Here is a 21,827-nt window from a genome sequence, read left to right as displayed (position 1 = left end):
GAAACGCAGGATAGGGAGCAGCAGCTGCATTTTCTCCTGAAATTGCTTCTGAAAATGACCAGACACTTCAGTAGGAAAGTGACGACAATTTGGGCCCTGGGAGCAGGAGATGAGGCAGAGAGCGGGGGCGATTGGGCTCAGGTCACCACCCGCCTCTTAGCCAGACAGGATCTTCATGGCCTGATTCTGAGAAGCTGAGGATGGGGAAGTTGTCAGGAAGGAGGCTAGCCAGAATCTGAGCGACTCTTCCTCTAGATGGCCCCCCTCACAACAGGTTCTAGTCCCTCGCCCACCTACGAAGAGCTCATGACTGGGTCCCATCTCAGCTCCGAGCAGGGTATGCTGAAGCAGGGGGCTTGAGCTCAGAGAATGAGATTAATCTGCAGGCAGGAGGCAAGTTTAATCAGGTCTCCCAGCCAGCATGATTACCTGGGGCCGTGAGCTGCCTGCCGATAGAACCTGGAAGCGAGGTGAGGGAGACCCCAGCCTTAAGACACAGCGGAGCTCAGCGCTCAGCAGAGGAGGCAGGGAAGAAGCGGACTTCCAGAACTGGTAACAATGGCAGCCCTTTGTAAGCCCTCACAGACAGCTGATCTAAATTTCACTGCGGATGTAGAAGCAGTGTGTTCCCTCACGAAGTAGAGAGAGCGATGGGGAGACAAGGCAGTGTCTATGGGGAAATCGCTCTGGAGGAGAGTGAAAAAAATTATTACATATTAATATTAATCAGAGCCCACACAAATGGGGGACAATAAGATGGTGTGAGATAGTTGGAGACTGAGAAACAAAATGACAGTGACAGAAGACAGGGGTTGAGTCACGGGGAATGCCAGAGCCTGGGTGGAGGAGTCTGTTGCCTGCCACCAGCTACAGGCCTCAGGTGGGGAATTGTGATTAGCCAGATAACTGTTGGCAGCAGCTGAGCATCTCAGGTACATGGAAAGCCAGGGAATGCTCAGGAGGCAGGTGTGATGCAGCCCACTGCTGAGTGGAGGGGAGATGGAGCTCCTGGGTACAGGGGACCCTACACTCCCCAGCTCACCTCAGCTTGCATGCATGAGCCCTCCAGTCTTGGGCCTCTTTTCAGGCTAAATCTTCAAAGAATCCCAGTCTCCACCATTGCAGGGATCCTTACTTCTTCCCTCCAGGGACACACTTAATGAATCAGCCCATTGGCCACCTGCGACCTGAGCCCTATCCCCGACTCCCGCTCTCCTACCTTCCATCCTGGTCTCTCAAAACCCAGCTAGAGCTCAGCCGGTCAAGGAGCCCAGAGACAATTTCCTTTCTTTTCCCTTATTATCTGTACTAGCTGGCTCCCAGGAGCCTGAGGGACAGAAAAGGGCATGGAGAAGAAGGGTCTAAATGCAAGTGGGTTAGGAGACAGGGGAACAGGGACCCACCCACACTGACCAGACCTTTCTGAATGACATGATCTTTATTAGTAGACAAACAGACTGAGACCACTGCATTTGAAGAAGAGTTCTGGAAGGGTCAGGGAGAAACATGGCATTTTAAGTGTTCTCTTTATTTCACCTTACCATCAGAGGGGCTAGACATGAGATTTCCCTCCACCCCCACCCCAAAGGCAGGCAGAGGGGGTTCATGCTGGTCCGGGAGAAAGATGCTGTATCTCTGTGGGGCAGCAGCCAGCCCCTCACTGCACCGTGACCTCCAGGTGACTCCCCTTCTTCTTGCAAATTAGTTTGTTCTTCCCACCACCTACAGGGCCCTGGATAACCTTGACAGCCACGCTTTTGTCCTTGAACCTCACTGAAAACCTAGAGGGAGAACAAGTTGCAGAACTGAAGCTAACATCTGCATCCTCTCACTCCTATTCCAGAATTTCAACAATGGATCCCCATTCCTCCCTGAAACAAGCACATGGTACATTCTCCCACCCCACCCCCATCCTCCCACTCCCCACCCCTCCACCCCGTCAGATGACTCAAGGCCCCAGAGAACTTGGGTGGGGACCAAGAAACACCTCCAAGCCCTGCCCTGACACAGTATGCTTCACTTTCTGATCGCATGATTTCCCCGGTCACAATGACCATGAGCCCGGTCATCTGTCCCAATCTGTCCCTCACCACCAGCTCATGGCCTTACTTCTCAGTCACGGTGACAGAAAGCTGCCTCTGTGTGGCATCCAGAACAGCCTGGTACATTTTTGTCAGTAATTCAACCACATGGTCACTGATCAACAGGATGTCTCCCTTGGAGCCCACTGATGTTATCTTAGGAAGAAGGAAAACAGTAGGAAAGAGATTCATTTATTTTCTCCTTAGAAGCACCCAGAGTGACATCAAAGGCCCAGAGTAAGAGGTCTGGTCCCAGCTCTTTTAGTCTGCCCCACCCCTGGGATGCCCACCCCCTTCTCTGCACCCCATTCTGCTACCTCATTCAGATGCAAGCTGAAAAGCCCATCCTGGAGGCTGCTGACTGACACTTCAGCCACACTATCCAGCCCAATGATGGTTTGGGCCTGGAATTTCTTGGTGTCTGTGATAATCACATGCCCCTTGGTCAGAAGAAGAATTCGAGCAGAAGTCTACAAGAAAAGAGAATAGTGGGAAGAAGAAAGAATGAGGGACAGTTAGAGTTAATCCTTACTTATGTACCCTGTATATTGTACAGCACGCGAACACACACACACACACACACACACACACACACACACAGTGCTGCCCATCCAGGCCTGGAAACCCCTGTAGGGAGGGGTTAAGCTGTAATTCTTCACCTTGCCATTGCCACGGTTGACCTTCTTCACAGTCTCTGCCATCAGAACAGGCCCTTCATCCCTCCCTTGCAGCTTCTGCAGTTTGGGATTTCCCTGAAGCCCAACGTAGTCACCACGGAATGGAACTGGGACACTGAAGACACACAGGAGGTGTACAGTGGGGAACAAGGCCCTATTCCTCCTTTCCCAAGTGTTCCTCCTAGTACTCTGCCCCCTCCTGTTTCAGGGAGTCACAGGCATGGGCCAGGAGCAACACCATCAGTCTCACACAGGATGGACCCCCCCCCCCCACCTACTCAGTCAGACTCTGAGGAGGGGACACAGCATCTGGGGTTCACAATCCTGCCAGGCAACTTTCTGATGCAGGCACAAGCTTGAGAATGACCATTGGATGGAACTGGCTGTGTGGGTAGTAGTCTAGGGGCCTTTACCTCTGGGGATAGGAAGCCTTCTTCCCTTTGAACAGTTCACTGGCACAGAGCTTTTCCTTCAGTGTCTGCACCTGCTTTGGGGACAGCTGATCTCTGAACTTCTTGCACTGTGAAGAGCAAAGAACAGGAGTTAAGATCATGGTGGAAGAGGGAAAGGTTGAGGAGGGAAATAAAGATAGGAACTAGAGGACACAAGGGGAACAGAGAGACAGTAATGCAGTAGATACTTCAGGAGAGGGCAGGGACCAGCTGGAGGATGAGTGAGTAGGACTGAGAGCACTGAGAGGTGTGGGGGATGAATGGAAACTAGCAAATGCAGGTACCCTGAGGGCATATGCCCAGCCTACAGAGGGGCTCCACAAGTATTTCCTAGATGTGTAAGAACACTGTGAGTAACATATGTCAGGCACAAAAAGACAAATATTGTACAATTTCCACTTATTGTAGCTGATATCTACATTGGTCAAATACATAGACACAGAAAATAGATTTGTGGTTAGGTGGGGGTATGGACAGTCATGGCAGAGTAGTACATGGGTGTGCATTGCAGTTTGGAGGGGGAAGTAAAAAAAGTACAGAGATGGATGGTGGTGATGATCATGCAACAATCTGAATGTACTAAATAACACTAACTGCACACTTAAAAATGGTTGATGGGGGGCTGGGAAGGTGGCTCAGTGGTAGAGTGCTTGCCTTGCATGCATGAGGCCCTGGGTTCGATCCCTCAGTACCACATAAACAAAAAAAAAAAAAAGCCGGAAGTGGCGCTGTGGCTCAAGTGGTAGAGTGCTAGCTTTGAGCTGAAGAGCTGAGGGACAGCGCCCAGGCCCAGAGTTCAGGCCCCACAACGGGACCCCCCAAAAAAATGGTTGATGATAAATATTATAGTTTATTACAGTAAAAGATAAAAGTGGGGAGAATAGAAGGAGGAGGGAAATGAGAGGGAGGTGGAAAACCAGAAGGGAGGGGAGAGGTGCTAGGTCTCACCTTCCACTGGCGGAAGATCTGCTGCAGCTCCCGATTAGCTGTGTTAAAGCAACTGTAAGGGGCAGCTGGCCACCTGTTGTCCAAGACATTGGTGGATGGCAAATTGTTCCTCAGGCCAAGCAGGAATTTCTGTGCCTAGGTTGGAAGCAGGGGATTCGAGGGGGAATGATAAGAGCCATTTCCTGGCAGGCAGACTCATGCCCAGATCCTGCCACTGACAACAGGGAAGGCCACCCCTGGTGAGAAAGAAGCCAGAGCAGAGCTGGAGGGAGGAAAGGGAGTCTTCTCTGGCATTCTATCAATGGGCAGAATAGGTCTGAGGCTGGGAGGTAAGAGCGGGAATGGGAGAGCATTATCTCCAACCAGAGGCCAGCCAAGCAGGTTGGTGAGGTGGAATGAGCCAATATAAAAGTAAGTTTCATGCCAGGCACTGGTGCTCATGCCTGTAATCCTAGCTACTCAGGAGGCTTAGATATGAGGATCGAGGTTCAAAGCCAGCCTGGGCAGGAAAGTCGTGAGACTCTTATCTCTGATTTACCACCAGAAAACCAGAAGTGGATCTGTGGCTCAAAGTAGTAGAGCAATTGCCTTGAACAAAATAGCTCAGGGACAGTGCCCAGGTCCTGAATTTAAGCCCCATGGTCGCTAATAAATAAATAAATATTAATCAAAGTAAGTTTCAACCAATTGTTCCTGAAGCTTCCTATTCTCTCAGCTCTCAAGTGCTTAGAGGTGCTAGGTACTGTTGGCTTGTTTACCAAATCCGCCCACTTCTTTGACCAGTGGAGCCAAACACTTCAGCCTGCTATTCAAAGTCCTCTACTTGGCTCCCAAGGTCAAGTCACAGGATTCCCTGAACTCCCAGTCATCAACCACACAGGCTCCGTGCCATGGCCTACACACAGCTCATACCCACTCATGCTGTGCTTAGCACAGCTCCACCAACCTAGACATTGCTCATCCTCACAGGAGCAGCTCAAAGCCTTCTCTGGATGCCCAGGTGAGTCAACAAATATTCCTAAGCTTCTCCCATAGTACTCTTTGTTCCCACTAGTGTGGAGTACAGGTCTTCCTGAGGGTTTTATTTTAGCTTGTTTTTTTTTTCTCCTTGCCTAGGATAATGAGTTTCCCTGACTCCTTTTAGTTGGTATAATCTTAAGCAGTGGATAAAAGCTCTGAGTCCCATACTTCATATTCCAGTTCTACTATTTACCAACTGTGGGACCTTTGGCAAGTTACTTAACCTATAAAATGGGGAAAGCAAAAGGCCTATGCCACAGGGTTGTTGAAAGCCTTATGAATTAAGCATGTGAAGTCAGATGCTAGTGACTCATGCTGAGATCTGAAGATTGTGGTTCAAAGCTAGCCTGGGCAGGAAAATCTTTAAGACTTTTTTTTTCCAGTAAACTACCAAAAAGCCAAAGTGGAGCTGTGGCTCAAGAGCTTTAGTCTTGAGCAGAAGAAGCTCAGGGCCAGTACCAGGCCCTGAGTTTAAACCCCAGGGCAGGTGAAAAAAAATGTTAAACATGAGAACAACTTAGCACATAGAAAGTGTTGAAAAGATACTGCCCTAGCCTCAGATATAGGCAAGGCTTGGCAAACTATGGACTAGTGAGAAGTACTGGAGGAAGAAATCTGTGCCCAGCCCCCTGCATGTTTCTATGGGGATCCTACGTTGATATTCAGCAGCTACTTGATAAAATCCAGGTGCTTGTCAGGAGACAAGCGCAAAATCAGATTAGAGGTCTCAGGTATGTAGCAAGAGAGCATGTATACTGCAATGGCAGACACAGTGGAGCCGGTGGGACAGGAGGCCAGGACAGGACGAGGTTTTGGAGGAAGGAACTTGCCTTGGGGAACCAAGGCGGAAGCAAAAACTGGGAAGCAATGAGGTCCCAGCTTCAGGCCTCCCATTCATTAAGTCAGCTGAAAGATCAAGCATTGCTGATGACAACCAAGGGTTCAAATGAAAGTGCCTCAAGATGCATTGTACTCAAAATGTTGAACTGAAACCCCTTTATACAACTATTTAAAGATAATTTTACATGTGCAATCCTAGCTACTTAGATCTGAGGATCACAATTCAAAGCCAGCTAGGACAGGAAAGTCCTTGACACCTCCATTAAGTGCACACACGCATGCGCACGCACACCACACACACACACACACACACACACACACACACACACACACACACACACACACACAGAGTGAAGCTGTGGCTTAAGTGGTAGAGTGTTAGCCTTGAGCAAGCCCCAGGACCATCACTAAATAAATAAACACTAAAATAAAAATTTAAGAATGAACACGTAGCCAGGTGCTGGTGTCTTACACCTATAATTCTAGCTACTCAGGAGGCTGAGATCTGAGGATCATGGTTGAAGCCAGCCTGGGCAGAAAAAGTCCCTGTGAGACTCTAACCTCCAATAAACTACTAAAAAAAAAAAAGCCTAAAGTGGCGCTGCAGCTTAAGTGGTAGAGTACTAGTCTTGAGCACAAAGAGGCTCAGGGACAGTGCCCAGGTCCTGAGTTCAAGCCCCAGGATCAGCAGAAAAAAAAAAAGAAGAACATTGACTCTTCATGGTGGTCCATATATGGTGGGTCCTATCAGCTGTCTGATGCCATCAGTGGGGGTTAGTTATAACTTACTGCAGTCCTTTGGCCAGAGCCCTGCTCCTCCCTCTGTTCCCTTCCCTTTCTTAAGGCCTCACTGATCTCTCCCCAGTGTATCTTGGGAAGCACCCTTACTGGCTGATAGGTATCTCCAGAAATCATTCTTCTCTAACTCTCTTTTCCTCCGCTAGAAGCTGCCCAGAGTTTGGATGTGTAGCCCAGGCTTAGCTTCTTCCTTCTCACTTTCAGTCCTCTAGAATTGGGGGAAGTCCTACCTGATTTATTTTCTCCCTTGGCCTGCTGTGGGTTCAGAGGGAATAGAGGGAAGATATGATTCCTCTAGACTCATCCCAAAGTGGATCTTGGAAGGTTAGACAGTTATCCCTCTGCCTATAGCTGTTAAATGCTCAGCCTCAAACTCTCCTCCAGCCTATTTGCCCATGGCCAAGATGGTGGGAGTGCTAAGACTCCTTCCTGCCTCAGGATGCCAGCCTGCAATGTCCACTCAAATTAAAATGCTCTCTTAGTCTGTGCTGGACCCCAAGGATTCCAGGGTCTGCTCCCCCAAAACTGCTGCTTCATCCCCTCTTTTCAGGTTTGGAGAAATTCTCAGAGGGAGTTTCAGGTCACCTCTTCCTTTCCCAAGCCTGTCCCAACCACCTCAACCTCTCCATTTTCCATCCTAACCCAAGTACTTACTATGCTCCTGTAGATGAAATTTGCCAAGGTGAGGGTAGCTCCTGACCGGAAATATCTTCGATAATTCTTACGAGCCTGGTAGGAACAAAAAGAAAAGACAGATTCTAGATGAGGTTCTGCCACTTTTTCAACCATACCTAAAACAGACTGGGAAGGAGGGCATAAAGTCAGACAAGATGCCAAAGGAGGGCAGCTACAGCACAGGCACACCCATGCACACGTATAAGTCTTCTCATCCCACACCCACACACAGGCCATCCTCAAGGAAGGGTGTTGGTAGGTCTTAGTCCTCTAGGCTTCCCCCCCCAGTAGCAAGCACAACCCACAAGGGGTCATATGTGGACAGGAAACTCCTCTGCACTCCTCATTACCTTCCATCCTCTCACAAAAGCTTGGATCAGCAATGCCGATGCCTTCATCTTCCCATAGTGTTTCTTTTGCTGTAGGAAAAGATTGGGCCTGATAGAAAAATCCACATCCCGAACCATTTCTCCCACTGCAATAAGAGTAAACAGAATGGGACTTTGACTGCACCTTGTTACCCCGAAACCAAGCAGAGATGAGAATCTGACTCTTCCGCATGAGCTGGTAGTGGGTACGGCAGCGCCAGCCTCGGTAAACCTTCTGTATGAGGATAGCCAGTTGCTGGAGTCTCAGGTGCCTCTTCTCCTCCAGGTAGAAAAGCTGGGGAGGGAAGAAACGTGGGGAGAAACAGCTAGCTTCTCTCTTCCTGTAGCCCGCAGGGCTGCAGTTTCTCTTAGATGATGCTGAAGAAGGCAGAGTGGAAACAAGCCTTCAGTTCCCAGGGGCAGAGATTTCCCATCCACTCCCTATTCCAGAGACTCTCTTCCCCTCCGACCTCTTCCCCATGTGGGCCCTGGACTCCTCCCATTCCCACACATGTGTTCTCCCCAACTCACAGTCTTGGGGCTTTTGATGAAGAGCTTTGTTTTTCCATAGGCTAGCTCCTCTGAAGATATGCTCAGTTCCCCCAGGACCTTCTCAACCCCCTCCCTACAGGCAGATGGGAGAAAGCTGCTGAAAAGCCCCTATGTCCTTCCAGCCCTGGAAACATAATTCTAATTTCCCTAAGTATCCATCCACTGGCTTCAGCCCACTGGGTCTTACCTGTCTCCCCCATTCCAGTAAGGCCAAGTGCACGGGCTCAGCAGTCGGTACCTTTCCAGGAAGGGCTTGTAGCCCTGGCGGAAGGCATAGCCAGCTCGGCGCACCCGTACATTCTCGAGCAACCCCAAGTACCGTGTCTGGACTACTACCAGCTCTGAAGAAAACTGACCACGCTGTTGATGCTCATTAGGCTTTATGCACCTAGGAAGGGGGTGGGGGAAAGGCTTAGGGGTTCAGGAGTGGATACCTTGCTGGTAGACCCTATCCTGATCTCCATACCCCAATCTGTACACAGTTGCTCCCTTACTAGAAATTTTCAGTCAAAGCAGAATCTCACCCCTTGGCCTTCCCAATTTTACTTACTACCCTAATGCTTCTCCTCCCAGCCTTGGGATACTCAGCTCCTCACTGGCCTCTGTTTTCTGTAAGAATGGGCCTCCAAGACCCTTTTCCAGAGTTACTCCTCTGGACATGTTCTACAGCACATAGACCTTGCACATGCCATCAGACATGAAGCATGTTCCCCTGGGTGCCCAGCTTGTCACCTGATATAGTTCGGGTTCTTGGAATACAAGTTCTTCATGAGTATGGCCACAGAACTCTTAAACTGGGCCCCAGCAGTCAGAGGGCGCTTGAGAGATGCTTCCTTGGGATTTCCCTCAGGGAACAAGGAATGAAGGAGAGGATGGCGAGCCTTCCACATGACCTGGGACAGGTCTCGGAAGAGCAGGTCATTGTTCTTGTCAATGAAGCCAGCCACATTGTATGTTACCTGTAGAGGAATATCTGTGGTTTGGAGACCCCATGGTCCTGTTCTGCTTGGTCCTCCCAGTTGCATTCTAAAGTATCCTCAGTAGCATCTTGCCCACTGCCTTCAGTTTGTGCCCTGGCCCTAGTCATTGCCCTGAGCCCTACTACATTACCTTGCCTGCATAATGGCAGATACGGAAGCAGCTGAGTCCCATGGTATGGTCGTACTGGCGCTGGGCATTCTGGGTAACTTTGCTCTCATAGTGACTATGCTTGGAGAAGAGCTGGTTCAGCTTTGCTAGGAAAGTGGAGTCACTGACCACTCCAGGGCGCAGACACTCTTCATCCAGCATAGCCAGGATGCCTCGCTGGTTCTAGGCCAAGAACAAGATGAGTGCAACATACATCTGGTCTTTCAAGATGTACACATTCTCGCTGTTGCTTCATCAACCTGCTCTTGCCCTTTTTCTCCTTTATCATCTTTACCAAGTGGGGCAGGGAGGAGAGAAACAGGAGAAGGATGTTTGGGTAGTCTGGAAAGGGAGATTCCCAGAAGGAAGAGAAAGATCACTCACATGCTCAATGAGGTTACAGATGATGCCATTATCAAAGTAGTCCACCTTTGTCCATGCTATGCCCTGGTAAGGGGAGACATCAGTTGCAAGGGCAAGTCCAAGTCAAGTCTCCAAAGACTTCATCAGACCCAGCCTTCCTTTTAGCCACTCTCACTACAAAGAACCATCAGAAAATCCCATAGTTCAGAGGATCCTTGTTTTGGTTCTACTCAAAATCCATTCCTCCAAAATGGGTGGGAAATTTTGTGACATGGGCAAATAGACATGTGTGGGGAACCAGGGCACCTGTGAATGAAGATGAGACAATGCAGAAAGCTCTGTAGGTGGAATAGAGCCAGAGAGAAATGTAATGTGTCAAGTGGAGGTTGGGACAGACAGAACACTAGTGTGGGACTGGGGAGGGACCCAGGTGTATGTAGCAGATGACCACTCTGATAATAAACTATAAAACTATAATGCATGAAAGAGTTTCTCATCAAGTAATTAGCCAAGTTGATGTGTCTCCAGAGCTCTATCTACATCAGTGATTTTCAAGCTTAAGAGTGCATCACAATGCACTCACTGTAACCTAGATTGGTGGGAGTCTTCCTTCCTACCTCACCCTCCTAATTCAGCAGCTCTGGGATGGTGCTGGGGAAATTACATTTTTCATATGCTCCCAAATTATATTGACACCACTGGTCCAGGGCCACATTTTAAGAACCACTGATTCACACCATACTTTGGCATTACATCATTTTTTTAAAAAGCTTCGTACAAAAGATGACAATTGACCCAGAGACAATTGCTCTCTGCTCTGAGAACGTGCTGAACATGAGGTCCACAGGCAGGATAGCTTCTCATTGCTCCCAAGGTTCTAGGTGTCTCAGACTGGGGCTATTCCCAAATGTGACTGGGAAGTGTAAACTTTGCTTTTCTTTCTCCTTCACTGACCCTTAGAGAAAAAGTTTCCCTCCCACTTCATCCCCATAATACCTCAACCAGTTAAATGAATATGATATCCTTACAATGTAGCTGTGAAAAGGATCTTTATATACTGATATGGGAGAGCTCTTGTTAACTGATGAATGATAAGGTCCATAACAGACAGCATGTACTGGACTTTGTCTAAACTTTATAGAAAAATTTATTTACATATTTGCTTGTGCACCTGCAAAAGATCTTCGGGAAGAAGGAGGCCCAGTCTAGTTGCCTTTGGAAGAGAAGGGGACCTGGGAGGCTGAAGGCAGAGGTAGGAGGGAGACCTTTATCTGTGTACTCCTATAAGTTCTTTGAATCTTGGAACATGGGAATGCATTATCTATTTGAGAATTTAAATTGTGAAAATATTGGGGCCATATTGCCATAACAGATTCTTGAGAGTACACGAGGGAACATCCCTGGAAGGGTTTTAATGAGTAAGACTCTCTGCCACTAACACTTCCGGTTGGATTAGCTCAATCAGAGAGCTTTTCTAAGTAACACCTAGCCATAGACAACTGAAGTTTGCACTGAATCAGGGAAAGAGTGTGGAAATTTGGAGCCAAGGGCACTTCCTGTGAAGGAGTCTGGATTCAGGGTGCTATAAAAGGGGACAGCAACATCAGCTAGTGCCTGGAGGAGACAAAAGATTCTGAGATATTGGAGAAGGGCATAGTCAGAGATGTGGTAGGGTGCCAAGCCCAGGAGAAATATCCCTTCTAAATTTGGCTCACAGTCTGCCATAGGCCAAGTACAGCTGTCACTTCACTCTTGTCAGGACTCTCCTCACACACACCCTTCTATCAATCTGTCATCTGCTTGGCCTGGCCTAGAGTGGGAGGCTGGGGAGCAGAACGTCCTGGCTACTTAGTAATGCTGAATGCTCAGCTGTGCGATGGCAACTTTGTCCTTTGTGTTCCATCTGGGGACAATTTAGAGAAGTTGTGATGGAGGAGGAAGGAAGATCTGGTATACGTCTGGGGGTGGTTTAAGAAGGTGAGCAGGGAGAAGACATGGCTTACCTCTCTCTTGTACTCCTCTTGCTCTTCCTTTAGGGTCAGTTCTATGAATACCTGCTGTAGCTTCTCATTGCAGTAGTTGATCACAAACTGCTCAAAGCTATTATCCTGAGGATTAAAGAGAGAGACCAACTCACCTGAGACCTCTCTCCCCTCACAGCCCCGTCTCTTACCTCCACCTGTGAGCCTGTATCCCCTAAAATCTAGGGGAGCAGGCTGGTAAGATTTGGCAAGGCTCTCACCTCCAGTATTTCAAAGCCATAGATATCCAGGACCCCCATAACCTTCTTCTTCTCTCCAGTGCCTACCTAACGAAAATCAAAGGATAAGTCTTAGAACAGATTCCCTGGGCACACCCAGCAAGGGTTCTCTTGGGAAGATGATGTGAGAAGACGTGCAAACAGAGCTAAAGTGAGCTTGACAGAGCTGAAAAGAAGCCACAGTGTCTGCTCTTCTTCCTCTTCTAGGACAAGCAAGAAGGAAGGAGGGAAGGAGAAATGTAAATAGATTCCAGGATGGTGTTTCCATGGTCTGAGGCTAGAAAACATTAAAATCCTCTCAGGATATTAGTGGCTCGTGCCTGTAAGCCTAGCAGCTCAGGAGACTGACATCTGATGACTGAAGTTCAAAGACAGTTTGGGCAAGGAAGTTCATGAAACTCTTATCTCCAGTTAAACAGCATAAAGCAGGAAGTGAAGCTGTGGCTCAAGTTGTAGAGTGCCAGCTTTGATTGAAAAAGCCAAGCACGAGCATGAGACCCAAAGTTCAAGGCGTAGTATTCAGAAAAATAAAAGAAACTATAATAATCATTCCTAATATTTGTAGCATATTTTTTAAAAAATCCATGCCATTTAATAAGCTTCTCGTAATTTTATAAGGTATTTATTCCCATTGTACAGATAAAAATAATCAGCTTGCAGAAAGAAAAGGCATTTACCTCATCTTCAATTCAGACCCTACCATATCCAGAAACCTTTCAGTGATACCTTCGAAATAGATGCCATTTTCTTGTAGATAAGTGCTTATTAACAGCTTTATTGGAATTAGGGGGATGGCTCAGTGGCACAGCATATGTTTCACATGCATGCAGCCTGGAGTTGGATTCCACAAAATTTAAGTAAATAAATAACAGCTGTATTGAATATAACTTATATACCAGGTATAATTCAGTGGGTTTTTTAAGTTATCCAAAAGTTTATATAAAGAGAGGAAGTAGAGGGAGAATGCAATCATAATATTGAATGCACAGCCTATGAAACTAGGAAAACTGAGGAGCTGGGAGGAACTGGGAGAGAGAGGGAGAAGGGTAAAAGGGGGTGACACTAACCAAGAAGTTTATATAACCTTCACCACCACCTGATTCCAGAGCAGTTTCATCATTCCACCAAAGAAATCTTTTTTTTCTTTTTTTGGTGGGGGGGGGGGTCCAGTTGTGGGGCCTGAACTCTGGGCCTGGGCGCTGTCCCTCAGCTCTTCAGCTCAAGGCTAGCGTGCTACCACTTGAGCTACAGCACCACTTCCGACTTTTTTTTTCTACTATGTGGTGCTGAGGAATTGAACCCTGGGCCTCATGCATGCAAGGCAAGCGCTCTACCACTGAGCCACCTTCCCAGCCCTCCACCAAAGAAATCTTATCCCCATTAGTAGCTACTCTTCCTTTCCTTCTCCCCAAGCTTCTGACAATCATTGATCTGCTTCCTAGCTCTGTAGATTTGCTGATTCTTCACATTTCATGTGAACAGCATTATATAAAAGGTAGTATTTTGTGACAGCCATAATGTTGTCAAGGCATCAGTGCTGCAGCATATATAAGAACTTTGCTCCTTTTTTATTGCCAAATAGTACTCTGTAGCACAGTTTGCTTACCTATTCATCTGATGGACACATGGGTAGTTCCTAACTTTTGGTCTATTATGAATAATACTTCTATGAATAGTTGTATACAAGTTTCTGTGAAGATACCTGTTTCCAGTTCTCTTGGATGTATACCTAGGCAACTGTGTGCATCATTTTAACCTGATCAGTAGTCAATTCTGGGAAGCAGGTGGGCCTTAGTGTTTTTTGTTTTAGTGATCATGTCTATCAAGAAACTGGGGCTCAGCATCTTTGTGAAACTGAATGATGACATGGCTGAGAAATAAATGGATCAGATTTTCAAACTTACTATCAGAAGGAACTACTAGAAGGCACCTTCCCTCTCATCCTCCTCTCTGTTTAATCTTAGAAACCAAGGAAGGAGCTGATGGCCAGGGTGAGAAGGTGAAAGTCAAAGAATATTGAGAAAGAGGGCTCACCTTGATGCTTTCGTTGATTCGATTCACTATCCAGTTGAAGAGGCGGTTGTAGATATTCTTAGCTAGAGCATCTCGTGCATACTGAGCCTGAGTGGGGGACACAGTTGGAGGATGAGGGATATGTGTTACCTAGTTATTGTGACAGCCACAAAACAGATAAAATCAGTCCCGACAGAACCTCTCTTACCTGGATGACATTCAATACTGTGACTACCTTTTCTTTGGCTGTTTCCATGGTTCTTGAGCACAAGGCTCTCTCTAGTTCCTCAGAATTCAAACCCACCATCTCCCCAATCTCTTGAATACCTGAGGTGATGAGGAAATATAACAAGGTATCAAGAGAAGTCCTTATCTTGGTAGGAGAGAAAGTCTGATAAGGAACTGCCACCAGTCTTGGTGGGGAAGTCATTGTAGTTGATTCGGACTACATTGACAGCCCTAGAGGAATAGGGGCTGAAAGTATGCTGCAGAGTAGGTAGATCTGGGCATTTACTACACACTCTCTAAATCTCCTGATAAATGTGCTTACCCCCACTGTAGAAGAGTCAACTGAGAGGCTGAGAAGTCCCAGACCTAGGTCTATCAAATTTGAAAATCTTGTTCCAAAATGCTTCACAAGGAATGCTTCCCAAGGGAAGACCTCAGGAGTGGGCCACATGGGAATGATCAGAGTGAGGCTGGTTACACTAGACATGGTACAAGAACTCAAAATAGGAGACTCAAGGTGGAGCTTCGGCAGGGTGCCACAAACCTTTCCCGTTACGGATGCCACTTGCTGGTATCCCATTGGCTTGGAATTCGTCAGTCATCTCCACGTTCCCCAGCTTCAGCACCAGAGCAGTTACCTCCAACACTTGTCGAATTTCCTCCTCTGAGAACCCAATCACGGTCATTGCCCTCTTAGGGAAGAAGGCAGATATCAAGTGAGCTGGTGGTACCAGTCCAATGCTGAAAGCCAGAGCTTGGACTTCGGGAAGAGCCTAAGAACCCAAGGCTGCCCTGCCCTGAGCACCCACCTGAACAGCCCTGAAGTTGGAGGCATCATCCATGCCACCTATTCTGGACACCTCAGGGTTCAGATAGGTATAGCAACTTATGTCTTGTTCCAGCTTCAGGGCCTCTGGGAAGGTCAAAATGGAGGAAGAAGGTTAGTACCTGCTCTCCCCTGCCTGCCCCCCCACCAGCCTTCACACCTCAACAGCTTTGCTCTGAGGGGCTTCATTCTTTTAATCAAAGGAACCATTTTTGGTTTAAGTCCTTCCTCTGTTTCTTGGATTAGGAGATCATAATTTCTACAATAATAGACTCAATTTTAAGTAGTCTAGGTTTGGGTACTCACACTTGGAGTTTCTCCACAACAACTATGAAAGAAAAGCTTTATTGAACCCCTCCAGGATCCAACTGGAAAAAAGATAGAACCTTCCAGGTTCTAAATAATGCAAATAGTAAACAAACAAACAAACAAACAAACAAAAAACCTTCTTCATCCTGCTCAGACTTCAGTGCTTCCTACCCACTTCAGCCTCAGCACCTAACTCACTTTCAGTCTGGGTTGATTCATTGTTTGTTCATTAGGTACCAACAAAGTAAGAGATAATTGTTCCCTGGCCCTGACATCTCCTGTGGAATGCTTCCTTTGATATTGAAGGACTGAACTCAATCAATGGTCTTGCATCCCCCTGTGTGGCAAATCTTTATCCCAGCCCCTATCACATGAGCTAGGGCTTGGTTTTTCTATCTCTCCCACAAATGAGCAAGTTGTCGGTTGGAACTGTTTCTCATCTCCATAATCCACGTGCCTGGATAACAAGCAGGATCTTTTATTTTAATAAATGCATCAAGGAAATATTCAGAATATTTATGATAGGAAGAACTGGTCTAATCCTGGAGTTTGAGGGTATTATTTATCTCTTAGGCAAATTACTTGAGATCATGGAATATATCTCAAACTGTAGTTTAACTGCAGTTCCCTCTAGCACTAAAACCTTATTTTTATTTATTTAAAATTTTTGTGCAAGTTGTGGGGCCTAGGAGCTATCCCTGAGCTTTTTGTGATCAAGGCTAGTGCTCTATCACTAAAGCCATAGACCCACATCTGGCTTTTTAGTGGTTAATTGGAGATAAGAGTCTCATGGACTTTCCTGTCTTGGCTGGCTTTAAAGCTCGAGCCTTAGATCTCAGCCTCCTGAATAGGTAGAAATACAGGCATGAAACACGTTAGATGCCCAGATTAAGCACACAAATCTTGAAACAGGAGCCTGCTAAATTGAAGGGAGAATGAGTCAGAAATCCTTTGGATATTAATACCAAGGAAATCTCAGACTTGGCTTAAACTGACAGGTGATAGACTCTTGAACCTATGACTTCAACAAATTGAGCATCACCTTGAACATCATTTTGACCTAATAAGGTCAAGGTGATGACCTGTGGGGACTCTTGACCCACACAGATCTCAAGCAGGAAGGAAGTAGTTAGACATAGGTTCAGCATAGAACAAAAACAAACCAAAGGGACAGTCTTAGGGGCCTGAAACCCATTTTCACAGCTGGAGAGGAGATTGAACCATAAACTCTGGCAAGGCCTAAGTCCCACTGGACCCCTGTAGTGAGCATCACTGAGAGCTACCTTTAGCCAGTCCAGCTTCCAGTCTGGCCTGGGCTCTTCTCCAGAATAAGGTAAGGGTCTCTATGTCTTCTGCTCATTAGCCACCTGCACAGGCCTACTGGCACTAATCACACTTGCATTGAAATGCTCTTCCAGAAATCTGAGTTCTTAGAGGACAGGGTCCATGACTTACTCAACTCTGTGTACCAACAGACTAGCACAATGACTGATCAGAGATGCATAAGGATGAGTGAATGAGTGGCTGAAACATTCATAGAGTTAGTTAAGAAGAGAAAGCCAGGAACATAGTCCTCAGCAAGGAAGATACAGGTCCAGGATAGCTGCAACTAGAGTTCCTAGGAAGTTCTTAAACACTTTTGTAACATCCTGCCTGCTTTCCCGCTGAACTCTCAATATAGCCACTCAAATTGGAAGTAGGAAGGAAGATAGATGATTGATTCCATATTTGAAGCCAGCAGACAAAAGAGAAATCCAGACAGGAGGGAGATGAGAGCGGCAAGGAGACAAGAAAGGCATAGCCCTAGGCAGGTTCTGGTTAGCGATATAATCCTAGAAACTCAGGAAGATGAGATCTTAGAATGGAGATCTGAAGCCATCCTAGTAAGAAAAATCCATGAGATCCGTATTAACCACCAAATTAACCACCAAAAAGCCAGAAGTGGAGCTGTGGCTCAAGTAGTAGAGAACTAGCCTTGTACAAAATCACTAAGGGACAGTGCCCATGCCCTGAGTTCAAGCCTCAGTGCCAGCAATTAATTAATTAATTAAACAAGAAAGGTATGTCCCTGGATGTCAGTCCCATCAAAGGACAAGAACAGAATACTTGGGAGATTCAATCCTAATAATGGGTTGAGAGGGTCCTGATGGGGAATATAAACACAGAGAAGTCTGGGTGGCCTCAAGAAGGAGGCTGCAGGGCCTCAGAGTGGTCTGGGTTTCTGTAGGTGGAATGGAGTTTGGGGAGACTTTTCACATGTCCAGGGCAGGCACGTACTCAGCAGCTGTGCGTCTGCTCCAGCCAACAGCTGATAGAAGATATGGAAGTTCCTTTCTCCTTGGAGCTGCTTCACCACTCGGGATTTCTCAAGCAGATCTGACAGAGAATTAGAAAATAACTTCCCTGGGACATCAGGCAGATCCTTCTAATTCCACCTCAACCTTGGTGTTTCTACTGGGAAGCTTCCTGGAGTCCTAATACTCTTCCTTTTTTCAAAAGTAGATGTGGCGAGCTCCAGGGGCGCATGCCTATAATCCTAGCTACTTAGTAGGCTGAGATTTTTAGGACTGCAGTTTAAAGCCATCCCAGGCAAGAAAGTTTTTGAGATCCTTATTTCCAATTACCCACCCAAAAGCCAGAAGTGGCTTGGCTCAAATGGTAGAGCACTAGGCTTAAATTAAAAACTACAGTACCCAGGCCCTGAGTTCAAGCCCCAGTACCAGCACGCGCGCGCGCACACATACACACACACACACACACACACACACACACACTAGATAAGCCGAAAGGGAAATCATGGGTCAGGTAGAACAAGCAAGAGTTGGTGAGGAATGTGAAGGAGACACGTACAGTTTGTGATGACACCACCGAGGGGAGATCCCTTGAAGTCAAACTCGATATCCATATATTTTCCCTTCAGAGAGACCAGAGAAAGGATTTGTTCCCACCTCTTTTCATCTCCCTGTCTGAAGTTCTGTACTCCTCCTCCCAGCCGCCCTGCCCCAAGACTGGAAATGTGTTCACTCACAAATCTAGAAGAGTTGTTATTGCGGATGGTCTTGGCATTGCCAAAAGCTGCAGAGATCAGGAAGGGGAAGTGAGGTGGCTATGGAGACCATAAGATTCTAGGGGAGGGAGGTCATGGGAAGCAGGCTGAATGGGAGCAGTGATTTTGGAGGAGAGTCTAGGACTGAGAGACTCTGGGGGACCAGGGGCAGGAAGAGTGGAGAGGGCAGAGGCCAAAATGCTCACCCTCCAGCACTGGGTTTGATTGGAGCAGCTGCTCCTTCACCAAATTCACCTGCTCCCCTTTCCCACAGACAGCAGCCACGTAGGACATCACCAGCTTGCTAGCCTCTGTGCACAAGAAACTCAAGGAGTCCCAACCAGGCCGGACACACACCACCCACCTCCCTCCTCAATTCCCTGCACCCCAGCAGTTCAGACCATACCCTCAGAACTCAGAAAAACTAAGGAGCAAATGCTGATGCCTGGGACAAGGCTAGGCCTGGTTTGGAACAGACACAAGCAGATGCTTTCCAGAGTTGACTTCATGACTGCCCCAGCCAGGTGTCTCACCAGTCTTTCCAGAGCCACTCTCGCCTGTGATGACGATACACTGGTCTCGATCCTGATCCCTCAGTGACTGGTATGCCATATTTGCCAAGGCATAGCTTGAAAGGAGGAGTAGGCAATGACTAACATGAGCCAGCCCCAAGTACCACCTTTTACTCAATCCCCAGCACTGGGTTCATCTACCCTCTGCACACAGGACAGACTAGGCAAGTAGGGCTAGGCCTAGTGAGGAGCCTCCAGAAGGCCAGGGGAGTAGGGGCACAGCTGGAGAGCTCTCTTTAGGAAAAGGGATAAGAGAAATAGGAATGCTTCATCATCACAAAGATGGGACCTTCTCGGCCTTCCCTGGGTTTCTTTACTCACATATGAGGTTTCAGCTCATAGAAGGTATAGTTCTGGTATTTGGCAATGAATTCTGGGCCATAGATGGGTAGCTGTTGATAGGGATTCACTGAGATTATCACGTTCCCAATGTAGGTCTGGAAAGGGGAAGAGGGTGAAGGAAATGAGTGAGGTGAACATGAACGGTGAAGGTGAAGGCGTGAACTTTCTATCTCCCTTTCTTTCTTCCTTCCTTCCTTTTTTCTTTCTTTCTTCCTTCCTTCCTTCCTTCCTTTCTTTCTTTCTTTCTTTCTTCTTTCTTTTTCCTTCCTTCCTCACCTTCCTTCCTTCTTTTTTTTTTTTGGTCAGTTGTAGGGCTTGAACTCTGGGGCTGAGTGCTGTCTCTGAGCTCTTCAGCTCAAGACTAGAGCTCTACCACTTGAGCCACCACTTCCAGTTTTCTGGTGGTTAATTGGAGGTAGGAGTCTCACGGACTTTCCTGCCTGGGCTGGCTTTGAACTGTGATCCTCAGACCTCAGCCTCCTGAGTAGCTAGGATTACAGGCATGAGCCACCAGCACCCGGCTTGGAGATGTGAGCTTTCTAGACATGCCCAGAGCCTCGGCTTGGAGATGTGAGCTTTCTAGACATGCCCAGAGCCTGCTCACCCATATCATACTCACATAAATTTCCTTGTTTTCATAGCGAAGCTGAAGGTTCTCAAGCATAGATTTCTCCTCCAAGGGTTCCAGGAGGACAAGGTCCTCCACTCCCACAGTATCTTCTAATAGCGGCATGTCCAGAGGGGTTGGAGATCCTAGGAAGAAAAGAAGACATACTGCTAACATCTGCTCAACATGATAGAGGAGGGCAGAAGGACCAAGAGGAGTCCCCTACCTACAAAAGCCTCTGGGCCAGCCAGACCAACAGGGAGGTAGAGGAGTCTTCCACTCCCTAATGTGGGATGGGGTGGGATAGGACCACTTGTCTCTGCCTATCTGGGGAAGGACCACACCAGTAGGAAGCAAGGAGATGGGCTTGAAGGAGAGAGCAAGCTTGGGAGGGAAGTATGAGCCAAGCTTTAGGCAGCAGCCAGGTAATGAAAGCTTCCTTCCTCCTGTTCAGAGACTCTGGCCAGTTTCCAGACTCCCCGATTGCTTTGTGTTCCTGTTCAACCTTCTACCTCCCACAGCCTCTATTTCAGTCACCTAACCCCTACTCCCCCATATCTCTAGCAGGAGCTCTTTCAGAGATCTTTTCTTCCTTTGATTTCTAGCTTTTTTTTTCTTTATTATTATTAATATTATTATTACTAAGTAGTTTTACAAAGGGGTTACAATTCCACAAATCAGGTTATGAGTACAATGCTTCTTGTCAACATCACCCCTTCTTTTCTCCTCCACTCCCCCCTCCTATCCTTACTCTTAAGTTACATAGTTAATTTGCAAGCTTCATTTTTTTAAAATGGAGACTGAACAAGGCAACGGATTTGAAAACACAGTCATCCATAAAAGTCAGAAAGCAAGAGTCATCCATAAAACATTAGAACAGCCAGGTGCCCGTGGCTTATGCCTGTAATGCTAGCTACTCAGGAGGGTGAGAACTGAGAGTCTTGGTTTGAAGCCAGTCTGGGCAGGAAAGTCTATGAGACTCTTATCTCCAATTAACCACCTAAAAACTTGGAGTGGAGCTGTGGCTCAAAGTAGCAGAGCAGGGCTGGGGAATATGACTTAGTGGTAGAGTATTTGCCTAGCATGCATGAAGCCCTGGGTTCGATTCCTCAGTACCACATAAACAGAAAAAGCTGAAAGCGGCATTGTGGCTCAAATGGTAGAGTGTTATTCTTGAGCTGAAGCTCAGGGACAGTGCACAGGCCCAGAGTTCAAGTCTCACAACCAACAAAAAGAAAAAAGAAAAAAAAATTGAAATCCTCATATAAAATGGAAGTGGGATGTCTGGAGCATTAAAACCCCCTTTGCACCAGTAGAGTTACAAAAACAAAAAAACTTAAACATACAGATTATATAATGTATTTTCTTTTTGCCAGTCCTGGGGCTTGTACCTGGACACTGTTCCTTTTGCTCAAACCTTTCACTCTACCACTTTGAACCACAGCACCACTTCTGGTTTTCTGTTGGTTAATTGGAGATAGGAGTCTCATGGACTTTTCTGCCCAGGCTGGCTTCAAACCAAGATCCTCAGATCTCAGCCTCCTGAGTAGCTAGGATTACAGGCATGAGCCACCAGTACCCAGCTTATATGATGTATCTTAATGCAATAAATTTTATACTTATACCATTTATAATTCCTATATACTTATGAAGTATTTTGTTTTCAATCTTCTGAGATAATAAAGGCTGCTTCACAGGTATTCCAAGAGTCTCATAACAGTG

General features: G+C 47.0%; 1 protein-coding gene across 1 annotated transcript; it reads right to left on the bottom strand.

Annotated features, from left to right (window-relative positions):
• Positions 1-1,657: 1,657 nt before the first annotated feature.
• On the bottom strand, positions 1,658-20,231 carry Myo1a (myosin IA). The gene is made up of 27 exons (XM_042698777.1): positions 20,118-20,231; positions 19,478-19,593; positions 19,118-19,212; positions 18,791-18,895; positions 18,567-18,613; positions 18,389-18,452; positions 17,816-17,914; positions 15,213-15,316; positions 14,948-15,095; positions 14,384-14,502; positions 14,197-14,283; positions 12,145-12,210; positions 11,906-12,010; positions 9,924-9,986; positions 9,522-9,722; positions 9,144-9,370; positions 8,599-8,799; positions 8,391-8,484; positions 8,005-8,154; positions 7,842-7,910; positions 7,471-7,545; positions 4,159-4,293; positions 3,172-3,278; positions 2,741-2,873; positions 2,399-2,551; positions 2,110-2,237; positions 1,658-1,781 (listed from the first exon to the last, which is right to left on the bottom strand). Exons 1-27 carry the CDS (start codon positions 20,229-20,231, stop codon positions 1,658-1,660), a joined length of 3,129 nt encoding a protein of 1,042 aa, XP_042554711.1.
• Between the last annotated feature and the right edge of the window lie 1,596 nt (positions 20,232-21,827).

This window comes from Dipodomys spectabilis, unplaced genomic scaffold (assembly GCF_019054845.1).
Source record: "Dipodomys spectabilis isolate Male_0828 unplaced genomic scaffold, ASM1905484v1 ptg000234l, whole genome shotgun sequence".
Lineage (NCBI taxonomy): Eukaryota > Metazoa > Chordata > Mammalia > Rodentia > Heteromyidae > Dipodomys > Dipodomys spectabilis.
This window is presented reverse-complemented; position numbering and strand designations above follow the sequence as displayed.

What these genes read in the sequence shown, in the direction of transcription:
- Myo1a (XM_042698777.1), bottom strand. Translation starts at nt 20,231, where the DNA reads ATGCCGCTATTAGAAGATACTGTGGGAGTGGAGGACCTTGTCCTCCTG. An exon ending in TATGAGCTGAAACCTCATAT is followed by an intron (nt 19,213 to 19,477) that starts GTGAGTAAAGAA and finishes CCTCCTTTCAAG; the next exon opens with CTATGCCTTGGCAAATATGG. An exon ending in TCAACCGTGGCAATGGCAAG is followed by an intron (nt 2,552 to 2,740) that starts GTGAAGAATTAC and finishes CTTTTCTTGTAG; the next exon opens with ACTTCTGCTCGAATTCTTCT.